Source organism: Rhinatrema bivittatum, chromosome 9, assembly GCF_901001135.1.
Source record: "Rhinatrema bivittatum chromosome 9, aRhiBiv1.1, whole genome shotgun sequence".
NCBI lineage: Eukaryota > Metazoa > Chordata > Amphibia > Gymnophiona > Rhinatrematidae > Rhinatrema > Rhinatrema bivittatum.
In genome coordinates this window covers 136,657,044-136,670,922 of record NC_042623.1, presented here as the reverse complement: position 1 = coordinate 136,670,922, position 13,879 = coordinate 136,657,044, and the positions used below count along the sequence as shown (strand labels likewise).

The window sequence follows — 13,879 nt, the reverse complement described above, 5'->3', positions numbered from 1 at the left end:
TGGGGACCCCATGTTCTACAGCTTCCCCTATTTATTAGATTTGTTCTTGTGTACTCCGTCTGACCATATGTGAGTTCTACCTAAAAACACTGTTTTGAGTTTACTTTTTAAACCCTGGCTGTCCCTGATCCCAGCTGTGTTGATTTTAACCATGTTTACTACAATAGATTCATTTGCTAGAGATCGCTATTTGTTTTATTTTTGTGTTGACTGTAAGCCGTTGCCTTGAGGAGCCTTTGTGTTTGTATTGTGCTGTGTATGTTTAATAATGCAATAGAAATGAGTAGTAATAGCACTCTCCTGACCTTTAAAATAAAATGTTTAATTTTCACAGGCTTTTGGGGATAAAATATTATATATTTTTTTTTATGTTCATTTCTTTGCAATATTTGCTCGTTACATCATGCATTCCTTCAAAGCAGCAGTTTTAGATGATTCAGCTGCCACATCAACGCAATGCTAAAGATAAAATTCAGAATGAGAAGTGGTTATTTCACTCCTAAGCACAACGTTTAAGCTTTATGAAAATTCCTCCAAACTTAGTTGCTGCCACTTATGAATGTAAAATATGTGGGATGCTGCTGTGCTGATCCTCAGAGGCATCACCCCCAGAAAGCATAACTATAGCACAACCAGCTGAAGAGCAAACTCTGCAAATGGGCATTTTTAAAAAGCAGAGCAATGGACTTAATACAATAGGAATTTATATGGGTACTAGGTGAGCAGGTATTGGATCCTTGGAAGCATGTGGCTGTGGTGGTGGTGGTGGTGGTAGTGGCATATAGTAAAGCAGTCATGGCAGACATGTACTGTGACCTGGGTGCTAGAGATAACTGTTTTCTGAGTGATGATGTAGTGTTTCGGTATCATATAGCAAATTGTGTGATGTGTTTGTACCCAGGATGCCAAATAATTCAAATCATTAGGTGTACTAAAGGTAGTAGTATGTGAAAAACATTCTGTGCCTGCTTTGGCTTCTCTTACGGGTTGTAGTTAACTGTAATTTGCTTTTGCATTTGGTGTGTACTTCAACTGGCACACAGCTAACCTGTTTTTCTTTTGTAGCAGTATATGGTACAGTTATGTGGTACAGTTATACTGGAATTAAATTGGATCTCGGTAGAAACATAAGCCAGAGTTTCCACTTGATTTGTATGTTTAATTTATATATATAAAGAGAAAGGGCACTGTTGAAAGCAACTTGCCCATTGAATGGAGTTTGTGATAACACAGTTGTCCTGTGCAAAATTGCAGATGGAATGAAAGTATTTATTGGCATTTATAGCCTGCTAATGCCTTAGCTTGATGCAGCTTGCAATTTAACATAAACAGTCCAAAATGAAATGATAAAGCAGCCACAAAAACAATATATTTTAGTAAATAAATATGAAGCTTGTAAACTAGATCACAATTGCTCAAAAGATTAAAAAGTTAAAACCATAAAACTACTTGTATGTCTAGCATCCATTAACCCTTTTTATTACTATATTTGACAGTGATCTCTTTCTACATTTTGGTGTCTCTCTCTCCCCCCTAGAACAAGAATATGTGTTGCACAGACATATCTCTGGCACTTATGGCAAAGCTTTCTCTTAACATACTGGAAAGCAGCAAAGCCCATTGGAATAAATTGCCTCTTAACTGGCAGTCCTAGTTTCTTCAATAACATTGAATTTGTCTAGTGCAATTTGTTTGTTCAGGATTTCATTTTTTAAGGCCGTCTTAATATGGTGACAGTAGTTCTTCCTGGTGATAACATCTGCATATTTTGCTGTCTTACGGGCCGATACAGTACAGTGCCGATACAGTTAGCCTGCATTTGGATGCACGTTTTTGATGTGCTAGCTTTACTTCTTATACAGTAAGGGGTAATAGCGCGTCAAAAACGCACGTCCAACCCCCCCCCCCCCCCCCCCCCCCCGAAACTAATAGCGCCCACAACATGCAAATGCATGTTGATGGCCCTATTAGCTATTCCCGCGCAATCCAGAAAGCAAAATGTGCAGCGAAGCCGCACATTTTACTTTAAAAAATTAACGCCTGCCAAAAGGCTGGCGTTAATTTCTGCCGCCGCCAGGGAAGTGTACAGAAAAGCAGAAAAAACTGCTTTTCTGTACACCCTCCGACTTAATATCATAGCGATATTAAGTTGGAGGCCCCAAAATTTAAAAAAATTTTAAAATTAGCCTGCGGGTCGGAAGACGGATGCTCAATTATGCCGGCGTCAGTTTTCCGACCCCGTGGCTGTCAGTGGGTTTGAGAACAGATGCCGGCAAAATTAGGCGTCGGCTGTCAAACTCGCTGACAGCTGCCGCTCCTGTCAAAAAAGAGGCATTAGGGATGCGCTAGTGTACCTAGCGCCTCTTTTTACCATGGGCCCTCATTTGCATACTAAACTGCACGCACAGGAGAGTGGCCTGTGCGCGCGTCGGGAGAGCTCGCCTCAGAGCGCCGGCTCTCCTGCGGGTTTTACTGTATCAGCCTGTAGGTAAGTAACTATGGACTAGATGCAATAAGCATTTTTCCATTTTGTGGTGTTGGAAAAATACTTAGTATATAGGTTGCTTTGTTAAGAGCAAAACCAACTATTGTTCTCAATAAATAAGTTCAGCCATGCCGCATAGAAGAAACTTTCATCACTGATGTCATGTTTGTTCTTGTATACATGGGCTTGCTTGTTTTCTCTTTGCAGGTGAAACAGGAGCCCAATTGTGAAAATCTGTGTAATTTGCAATCATGCCATTCCCTTTTGGCAAGTCTCACAAGTCTCCTGCAGACATAGTGAAAAATCTGAAAGAAAGTATGTCTGTTCTAGAAAAACAAGACATCTCTGACAAGAAGGCTGAAAAGGTATGTATGGTTACTATGTTGATAGTGTTTAAAAAAAAAAGGCTTGGATTTGATTATTTTGTTTGCTTTGCTTTTGAAAAGGTGATTTTCCACTCAAACATCTGCTTTAAGTATGAGAATTAGTCTCAGTATGTTTTGTATTTATTTAACAATCTTATAGATCACTTTCCTGAGTTCAAAAAGAGATTGCCCTAAGTGATTTCCACATCAAAATAACACACAATACAATCACATCTTAATAAAATACATAAATACAAAAAGCATAATAATGAAAGAGCAGAGCTTTACATCCATCATTACTACCAAATCCCACAGTATCCCTCCACTTTCCTGCTAACCCCATTACACCTACCCATTCCCTAACCAGATTCCTTCTTAACAGCAACAGACTGGCATCGCCCACTATTTGGGAAAAATTTGTCATCTTTTTCTTACACAATGCTGCATGATCTTTGAATATAACTCTACTAACTCTTCAAGAGGCTTTTGCTGTTTCTTAATATATACATTATAGTTTTCATATCCTAGCGGATTTTATTTGCTTGTGTATTTGTCTTTTCTACACACATGAACTATGTAATATTTTACACCACTTAGTTCAATCACTTATAATAAGCAGTTTGTAAGTATTTTTAAATAAAATTCCTCCCTAATATATCAATATCCACTCTACTCCATTATCCTTTTATTTTTAACAATCTTTTTTTTATTAGGAAGATATGCAGCTCATAGGCAGAACATTATCGTACAAAATACAAGGCGAGAACCAGAGATAGAGAATATGCAGTACAGAGACTAAAATGACAAACATGTCCCTTCCCATTACCCTGTCATAACAAACAACAAGCTCATCTCCGTTTTGTAAAGAAATCAACCCACTCAATCTCAGACTTGCTCACTGTACAGTCCGATGACTGTCCAGCTATACATCCATCCATCCAACCCTTCCAATCCAAACAGCCCAGTCATTCCCCCCCCCCCCCCCCTTTCCCTGGGAGACCAGCGAGCCTTTGCCCAGCACACGGACATATAGTATTGAAGGATAAAATGGGAGCCGCAGACACGCAGTGCAGTCCCCAAATTGCCCTTCCTCCCAACCTATTTGGGCATGTATATGTAGCGAAAGCCAAAGAACAGCACAAACACTGACTATAACCAATTCACCCGATAGCCGGCCGCCAGCAGCCTGGTTCGTATGTCTTCAGGTAAGAGAGAATAGCATTTGGACCAGCTTTCACAGTATTGCTTATCAGTTTTCTTGCAGCTCCTTACACTGTCCATCCACTCCATCTGCATGATAGCTGCCATTCGTCGATACCAGGATATTACTTGAGGTAACGCAAGAGGATCAATCCAGACCGACAAAACCTCCCGGCAAGCTAAGAGAATGGGGAGTCTTCCAAAACGGTCATGGGAGGTGGGACATGGTATCAAGGTCTCTTTCAGAGCCGACATAAGTCTACCTGACTTTGGGAGCTGTCTGTTGATACATCTCGCAATGAACTCCAATACTATAGACCAAAAGGTCGCAAGGCGTGAGCAAGCAAAAAGCCGATGAATCATGGTGCCAGTCTCTCGAGTACATTTAATACAGAGCAGTGATGACAAACTGCCCATGTTGAATCAACGTATATCATCGCAGTTGGTATGGTGCAGGATCCAGAATTGCAATTCTCTCAGCCCCAAATCCTGGATGTGACAGTGCAGAGTCTTAAAGCAGAGTTGTAAGTAGGACTTTGTAATCATGTCCGTCCATACCGCTGACCAGTAAACAGTGAGTGCGTCTAGGGAATCTGTTTTAGCAGATTGCTTGCTCAAGGCGCTCCAGCCCTTTATAGAGTTGTGAGAGTATGCGGTGTCGAATATGTTTTTGGCAAAAGAAGATTCGTTTTGAAACGTCTCTTGTGTCCAGTGAAGTGAGTGGAGATAGTGTCGTACTTGCAGATACGCCAAACATTGTCTCAACAGTATTTGATTTGTTTGGGCTATGGAGGCAAACTCCCATATCACAGGGCTATTCTCTTCATATAGATGAAACATAAATGGCAGTCCATTACGAGCCCAGGCTTGAAATATGGCACTACGGCTGAGTCCAGGCAAGAAGTCTTTGTTGCCTACTAGCTTCAACAACAAAGAGTGGGAGCCCTCCATATTGCACTGATGTCGAAGCCACCTCCAAGCACACCAGCAGAGACGAAGAAGCACTCTAGGAATGTCCAGGATCTGAATTGTCTTCAGGTCTGCTTGCAAGAGGTATAAAGAAGACCATGGAGCAGACATACTGGTAACCAAGCCCCGCTGGCAGTAAGATTAGGAGTCCAAAAGCCATTCTCCCACAAAACGCATCTGACAATCAACATTGTATCTCCGGAAGTCTGGGAGTCCAAGTCGTGTCCCCCCCCCCCCCCCTTTCCTTGGAGCACATAAGGGTCTGGTACTTTATTCGTGCCCCCTTTCCAGCCCATAAAAACTTTTGTAAAGTTGACTGTAGCCGCCGTAAATCTACAGTGGATAGCCAAATAGGAAGCATATGTAATTTGTATAGAAGCTTGGGAACAATCAACATTTTTAGAAGAGCACAGCGCCCAAAAAATGGCAGAGGGAGTGGGTGCCAAGCCCTCAGCTGGGCTCCAATATTTGTGATTGTTTCCCGAATATTCATAGCATAAAGGGCGGTGAGATCCCTAGGAATCCACAGCCCCAAATACTTAAGTTTCCCAGGGACCCATAGAACGGGAAAAACTCCGGGCCAAGTTGCCTGCAGGTGCTGATCTAAGGTAACGCCTCGGACTTAGAAAAATTAATACGTAGACTCGCAATCTGCTGAAATTGTGAGAAAATCGAAACTATGGCTGGGATACTCACTCAGGGGCGACCCACAAACAAGGATATCATCAGCAAACATTGCCACCTTCAGCAGGTGATTGTCAATGCGAAGGCCCCAGAACTCTTTGTCAGGCCGAAGTATTTCAGCCAGAGTTTCTATTGCTAGGACAAATAATAAGGGAGAGAGAGGACACCCCTGATGCACCCCACAGTGCAGAGAAAAGGGCAAGGATAAGTCACCATTGATTAGTAGTCGGGCTCTCGGGTTGGCATAGAGCACCTCTAACCATTGCATAATTTCTCCCGCAAACCCATAGTTTTGGAGCGCCCAGGACAAATAATCCCAAGACAAAGAGTCGAATGCTTTTTCTGCATCTAGGCTTAGAATTAATGCTTCAGCCTGGGGGTAGTAACTAAGGGCAGCTATCAAACGATGTACGTTTTGTACTCCTTGCCGACCTTTAACAAAACCCTTTTGGTCTAGATGTATTATCTCGGGGAATATGGCATTAAAACAGGCGGCCAAGACACTTGCTAGAATTTTAATGTCTATATTAATTAGCAAGATCGACCAATAGGAACCTACATCTTAAGGGTCTTTGCTAGGTTTCAGTATAAGGACAATCATGGATTGATTGTCCTCCACGGGTATGAGCTTGTTGACGAGGAGATTGTTTTAGTATGGGGTTAAAGTCGGCAGCAGGGGAATTTTAGTATCTTATAAAATTCATTGCTTAAACTGACTTGCCCAACCGCTTTACCAATATTCAACCCTTGTATGACAGCGTAAACCTCGCTATCCTTAATGGGGGCATTCAGCATCTCCAATTGCTCCTGAGTTATCTTTGGCCATGGGAAATCCTGAAAAAGGACCTCAGAGGCTTCTGTGCTCCTGTGTTTTGCACTATAGAGGGATTGATAGTAATCGAAAAAGCTAGAGGTAATATAGTCTATGGCTTTTTTACAGACACCATCCTTACTTCGAACCAGTGCAAAAAACCGGCGATTCTGTAGCCCTCACTGCTATCTTATCTGTGGCTCTGTTCATGACTTTGGGAGCCGATCAGGCCGGCGATGCTGCCCGATTTAAGAAGGGGAGGCCTGGAGCTGTCTTTTCAGGCTGCCGACCAGATGATGTCATATCCGGTTACTCCATTATCCTAATGACCTTCCAGCCCCCTCCCTGACCCATGAAATCCTAGAAAGCAATTTTCATCAGCTGATGGCCCAACCAAGGCACTACTGTTCTCCTAGGACAAGCAGAATGGTAGTCCTCACAGATGAGTGACATCATCAGAGCCTGGCACGGGAAACTTTTGTCAAAGTTTCTAGAAGCTTTGACTGGCACGCTGAGCATGCCACTATCTGCACGTTCGCGCAAGGTTCCCCTTCAGTCTCTCTTTTTCCGCGATGCAGTTGCCTCGTGGTTGGTGGAGCTCTATTTCATTCTCTTTTTTGTGCTCATTTCGAGTATTTTTCCCCATTCCATCAACGGGTCCCCTTCGTGGTCGGTACCTCTCCTAGGTGCGACAGGTAAAAACATTTTTCCTACTTTTTCACAGGCGATTCCCGGAGTCCCACTTCTCGGTGGCCGCGTGCCAGTTGTTTTTTCATGGTGTCGTCTGGCTTTTATCGGTGCCCGCGGACCATGTCTATCAAAGATCCACGTGAGGTTTGTATCCTCTGCCTGGGGGCCTCACACGACGTCAGAGTGTGTCAGCTGTGTGATCAGATGACCCCCAAGGGCCGTCGTGCTTGTCTCAATAAAATGGAGAAACTTTTCAGTTCTAAAATGTCCACTCCATCAACACCTGCGTCAGAGTCCCCAACACCCGGGGGTCGAGGGGAGCTGCTTGATATGCTCCCCCTCGCCACTCCCTCAACATCTTCTAAAGACCGAAGGAACGGTGATCAGTCTTTTTTTTTGTGATCTCACTGGTTTCCAGGACATCGGGATCCTCTACTTCCTCAGCGTCAGAGAAAGACTGGGCCGAGCACCATGGGAGATCTTGTAAGCATAGACAACAGTTGCCATTGACGCACGACTCTGGTTCTGGTGCGGTGCAAGTGGCTGCCGCACCGCCACCAAAGCAACCCCATGGTACGGAGGCCCCATCCTCAAATAAACCTGAGAGTCTCAGGCATTCTCCAACGACATCGGTGCCGGGCACCATACCTCCTCAGAAATCTGAGGAAGCACCGGTGACACCTCATCCCCCCCCCCCTCGTCCTGGTCTCACCGGACGTTCAGGAGGACCTGGACCATACTGTGCAGAGTGCAATGCTCTGAGCTCTGCAGAACGTTGAGCCGCCTACACCACCAGTCCCCATGCTGGTGCTGGAGCTTCTGACATCTATTTTGGCACCCCTGCTTGAGCATCTGAACGTCTTTCTCAGCGCCCTCCCAACACAACCGTTGCTGGAGGAGCCCTCAGTGCCCCACCTTCCACCGATGCCTCTGTCAGGAGCGACCCCCATTATTGAGTTCTCCAAGGAGGAAGATGCGGCCGGTGCCGTGGCCCCAAAGTCTTTGTTCCCCGAGCCTTTACCTGGGTCCTCTGGCCTTCCACGGCCCTCAGTTCCCCCATTACCGGCAGGACCACAGACTCCCATGGTTCCCTCAGTGCCTTCAAGGCCCTCAGAGACTAGGGCCATGGACATCCTCAGGCATCGCCTGCGCAGGTCTTGTGATGGCCTCAGTGTTGAAGAAGGCCCTTATGACCCGTGGGGTGATGAGTCTTCGTCTGCAATCTCGGACAACCCCCTTTCAGAGCCTTCCCCACTGGAGGAAAGGTGTTGGTCTCCCCCAGAGGTCCTCTCCGTGGCGGGGTTTGTAAGGGCCATGGCCGAAGCTATCCCCTTCCAGCTTCTCACAGAGGACGATGCGCGACATAAGATGTTAGAGGTACTCTAATTTGTCGACGCTCCTAAGGAGATGGTGGCTATTCCCATTCATGACATCTTTAAGGAGCTTCTCCTTAGAATGTGGGAACACCCTATCTCCATCTCTCCAGTGAATAGGAAGGCAGATGCCACCTACCTGGTGCAGCAAGCATTAGGGTTTGAGAGGCGGCATCTCTCTCATCAGTATGTGGCTGTGGAGTCCACTTTCAAAAAGGCCAAGCTCTCCCGCAGCCATGCCTCTGCCCCTCCGGAGTGGGAACATAGGGAACTGGATGCTTTGGGTAGGAAGGTTTTACAAGGCATTATGCTCATCGCCCATATCACTTCCTACCAGTTGTACATGACCCTGTACAACAAAACCTGTGGAAACAGGTCTAGGAGCTTGCATAAAGCCTCCCCCAGCAGCAAGGTCACTGGACTGCTCAGGAAGCTCTCTGCCAGATAAACTTCCTAGAGCTTTGGACAGTTCGTTACTCCCTTTGGGGATTCTGGGACTGGTTGTCACACAAGGAAGTCCTAATTTGGACGGACAACCAAGTTGCTATGTGGTATATCAACAAACAGGGAGGCATGGGGTCAATCCTCCTTTGTCAGGAGGCGTGCAGCTCTGGGCGTGGACCTTGTCTCAGGGGATGTCACTGCAGGCGACGTACCTACTTGGGGCTATGAATGTGCTGGCGGACCGTCTAAGCTTCCTTTTTCAGCCACAAGTGTGGTCCCTGAATCAAACGGTGACGGCCTGGATTTTCCACTGGTGGGGAACTCCGGATGTAGACTTTTTCGCCTCCCTGTACAATTGCAAAAAAAGATTTGCTCCCTGTTCGCATGGGACGGCCTCCGACGCCTTCTCACTTCACTGGGAGAAGGGCCTCCTGGACGCATATCCTCCTCTGCCACTCTTCTTGAAGACTCTTCTAAAACTTCAACAGGCCAGGGGACCATGATACTCTTGGCGCCCCACTGGCCCAGCAGATCTGGTTCCTGCTTCTTCGAGATCTGTCAATCAGAGATCCCGTCAGACTGGGGACTGCGCCTGATCTGATAACTCAGAACCAGGGCGCGTTGTGCCAGTCTAACCTCAAGGCATTGGCCTTGACGGCGTGGATGTTGAGCGCCTAGTCCTTCAGCCCCTGCACCTCTCAGAAAATGTCTCCCAGGTACTGGTGACTTCTAGAAAGCCTTCCACAAGGAAATCTTACAGGTCAAAATGGAAGAGGTTCTCCACCTGGTGTGAGGGGCATGGCTTAGATCCAGTCACATGCCCCCTCCCCAAGTTCTTGGACTATTTGTGGCACCTTTCCGAGTCTGCTCAGTCAGGGTTCACCTCAGTACCATTAGTGCATACCATCGAGGTGTTGCTGGCGCTCCCATCTTGGTACAGCCTTTAGTGGGTCGCTTTGAGGGTTCTGATTCAGCTGAATCCCCCTCTTCAGCCTCCTGTTGTGTCCTGGGACTGCAACATTGTCTTAGCACGGCTCATGCGTCCTCCCTTTGAGCCTCTACGCTCCTGAGACCCGAAGTTCCTCACTTGGAAGGTTATATTCAGTGGCGATCACTTCAGTTCATAGAGTCAAGTTAGCTTCAGGCCTTGGTCACGTACCCGCCATACACAAAGTTTTTTCATGATCGTGTCATCCTACATACACACCCCAAGTTCTTGCCTAATGTTGTGACTGATTTTCACATCAATCAGTCCATTGTCTTGCCCATCTTCTTTCCGTGGCCTCATTCTCACCCGGGGGAACGGGCTCTTTATACTTTGGATTGCAAAAGGGCTTTGGCTTTCTATTTGAAACGCACAGCAGCTTACAGGTAATCCACTCAGCTCTTTGTATCTTTTGGCAACAACAGGCTGGGAGTTGCGGTGGGTAAATAGACACTAATTGGCTGGCGGACTGCATTGCCTTCTGCTATGCACAAGCTTGGAGGCTGAATCAAAGCTCACTCTGCGAGGGCCATGGCTGCGTCAGTAGCCTACCTGCGGGAGGTCCTTGTCGCCGACATTTGCCGAGCAGTGATGTGGAGTTCTCTACGCACGTACGCTGCCCACTACTGTTTGGACAAGGATGGTTGACAGGACAGTGCCTTCGGCCAATATGGCCTCCGAAATCTCTTTCAGGTTTAGACCCAACTCTTCCTACCTAAGGCCCCTGTTTGGAACCAGGCCGTCTCCCTTCTGACCAATAGCACCACAGTTGTGGTTGTGCCCATTGTCACCTTGTTCAATGACTGTTGATCTTAGTTGTGGCTGGGAGCAGCCTGGAGCTTGGTATTCACCCATATGTGAGGACTACCATCCTGCTTGTCCTAGGAGAAAGCGCAGTTGCTTTATCTGTAACAGGTGTTCTCCTAACAACAGGATGTTAGTCCTCAGGAAACCCACCAGCTACCCCACAGAGTTGGGTCATGATGCGTTTTCTTTTCTTTTTTTTTTTTGCTTGTATCTTTGCTATGTTACAAGACTGAAGGGGACCTTGCATGAACGCGCGGATAGCGGCATGCTGGGCATGCTCAGTGTGCCAGTCAAAGCTTCTAGAAACTTTGACAAAAGTTTTCTGTGCCTGGCTCCATCTGATGATGTCGCCCATCTGTGAGGGCTAGCATCCTGCTGTCCTAGGAGAACACCTAGGTAAGCAACTGCGCTATTCCAAAAACAGCTGGAGTAGACACTGATTTCAAACTTTCTGACACAATTACTTGCAAAATATGGCCATCCTCGTGTGTGGACAAATCGACTAATTGCACATGATTGCTTACCAGCATCCCTTGAAGGATGCAGTTCTGGTCACCACATCTCAAAAAAGATAGATTAGAATTAGAAAAGGTACAGAGAAGGGCGACCAAAATGATAAAGGGGATGGAACCTTTCCCCTATGAAGAAAGGCTAAAGAGGTTTGGACTCTTCAGCTTGGAGAAGAGGTGGCTGAGGGGGAGATATGATAGAGGTCTATAAAATAAGTGGAATGGAACGAATGAACAATCAGTTGTTTACTCTTTCGAAAAATACAAAGACCAGGGGACACTCAGTGAAGTTAGGCAATACATTTAAAACTAATAAGAGAAAATATATTTTACTCAATGCATAATTAAGCTCTGGAATTCATTGCCAGAAGATGTGGTGAAAGCTTTTAGTGTACTTGTGTTTAAAAAAGGTTTGGACAAATTCCTGGAGGAAAAGTCCATTAACCATTATTAAGGTAGAGGTGCAGAAATCCACTGCTTATTCTTGGGATAAGCAGCTTTGAATCTATCTACCACTTGGGATCCTGCCAGGTACTTGTGACCTGGCTTGGCCACTGATGGAAACAGGATACTGGATTTAATGGACCTTTGGACTGACCCCAGTACAGCAAGTCTTAAATTCTTATGTAACTCCTGTGCCAGTGTGCAATCTAAACAATCCACACTGTTAAAATCTCCTACCACAAGGTACAAGAAGGAACTTTTAATGCCAGCTTTGCTACAAACCCAATCAACCCCTTCTATATATCTCCCATCTAGCTTCTGGAGGATTGTACATTATCAGAATCACAATCCTATGAAGTGACTCTAGGCACATCAAAATCGATTCTATCCCTCCTGAGGCCAAAATTTGATACAAATTTGATTATTCTTCCATTGAGCTCTTAAAATCTACTGTCTTCCCTCTTCCCTATCCTAAGCTGATTTTATCGTGGGGGACACAATTGCAACAGCTATCCTTCTGGTTTGCGTGCTCATCGAATTGTTTTCTTATATGAAAGCCACTACTTAACATATAACTTAACATATACTTGCGAGTGTGTAGTCAATCTTGTGCTGCCTACACACTCGCAAGTATATGTTAAGTAGTAGCTTTCATATAAGAAAACAATTCGATGAGCACGCAAACCAGTGGACACAAACATAAATTTAAAACCTTATTGAGGTGCCTAATGATTTTAAAGCCAGAACACGGCTTATATACACGATAGCTGAACACCATGATTAGCATCGTATGAAGGCACTCTCAATCCACATCCTCTATATATAACAAGTCTTGTATTTATTGCATATTGTATCATGTTATAAAAGCTTGGGTACAGTTTTTGAGTATTGTTAGCTTATCTACTAAAGCATATTAAAACTAACACACTGCCATTAATGCTTGCATTAATTCGCATACTGTGTATTAAGCCCCTAATGTGGGGAAATATGTATGATTTAGCGCATATACAGGCATGTTAAATTTTAACACACCCCTTTATGCTAAATATCTAAATAAATGCTAATGATCTCATTTGCTCTTAGCATGCTATTTTGAAGGCCTCAGTAGCAGGAGCTAAATTTAATATTCCTTTAGGTATGAAGTTAGAAACTAAATACTATATCAAAAAGGATCCCAGATTCAGCAAAGTCCAGCTGCCATATCAATTTGTGATGGTTGAATCCATCCATCCTGAAAAGGGCTAAGAGGTCTAAGGCTCATTTCTTGCATCCTGTCAGACTAGTTCAGACAAGTGGGATTTGTTCCTCCAAAGGCAGAAAAAACATCTTACTGATGTCGCTCTCCATATAATCTGGTATAGCTGGGAAATTCATCACTAGTTCTCTGCATCTGGCAGATGGAAGTCTAATTGCAGCAGAAACAGATTCCTAGGGCAACAGTCTGTCTGGCTGATTTCCCTAGTAGAAGTCAGGGCTGTGTCAAGGGACTGGGGACGACAGTCTGGTGGCTGATCTTCCTTCTTTAGAGAATCTGATTCACTCTGAGCCTGTGAATTCAGGACAGCGGCAGGCACACACTGATGAAAGCCTTACATTCTCTCTTGAAGGAATGACAGACAGTGGCAGAAATAGTTATTTAAAGAAAAGAAAAATCAGAGATTACAAAGAGAGGCAAAGAATCTCTGGAACATACTATGGTGTACAGCAGGGCCTATAGGCTCTCTGTGGTGACTCAGCTTCACCCTTCCTCCTCCTCCTTTTGGATACCAGTGCAGAACGTGCCGGCAATGTAGGATTGCCAACTTCTTTTATAGGCTTCTCGACAGGGCAGAGGCCTCAGGTTGGGGGAGGGGGGGAGACAAGAGATGAGAGCTGCAACCTTGGAAGCGTCAGCACTAACAGAGCAATGCAACTAAACTGCAGCCATGATTCCAAAGCTTTTAAAGTTGCAGGAGACCACTGCAGTCTGATCTCGCCATTCCTCTTTTGGTTTCTATTGCTCTTATGCTGACCCGTGGAACAGTTAGGAGTTTATAGTGCCTCTGAACTCAGTTTTTCAGTATTTGTTATGGATATACACAAAACATCGTCAAATGAAGAGTGGGCAGTCAGG

The 13,879-nt window shown here is 45.1% G+C and overlaps 1 protein-coding gene across 9 annotated transcripts in view; it reads left to right on the top strand.

Moving 5' to 3' along the window:
- Nucleotides 1-13,879, top strand: part of CAB39 (calcium binding protein 39) — a 226,824-nt gene that overhangs the window by 111,811 nt on the left and 101,134 nt on the right. For all 9 annotated transcript variants that reach the window (XM_029615137.1, XM_029615130.1, XM_029615131.1 and 6 more), the window contains one exon: nucleotides 2,693-2,850. In XM_029615137.1, coding sequence (XP_029470997.1) covers nucleotides 2,737-2,850 — 114 coding nt within the window. In that variant the 5' untranslated portion in view covers nucleotides 2,693-2,736. The remainder of the gene's footprint in view (nucleotides 1-2,692; nucleotides 2,851-13,879) is intronic.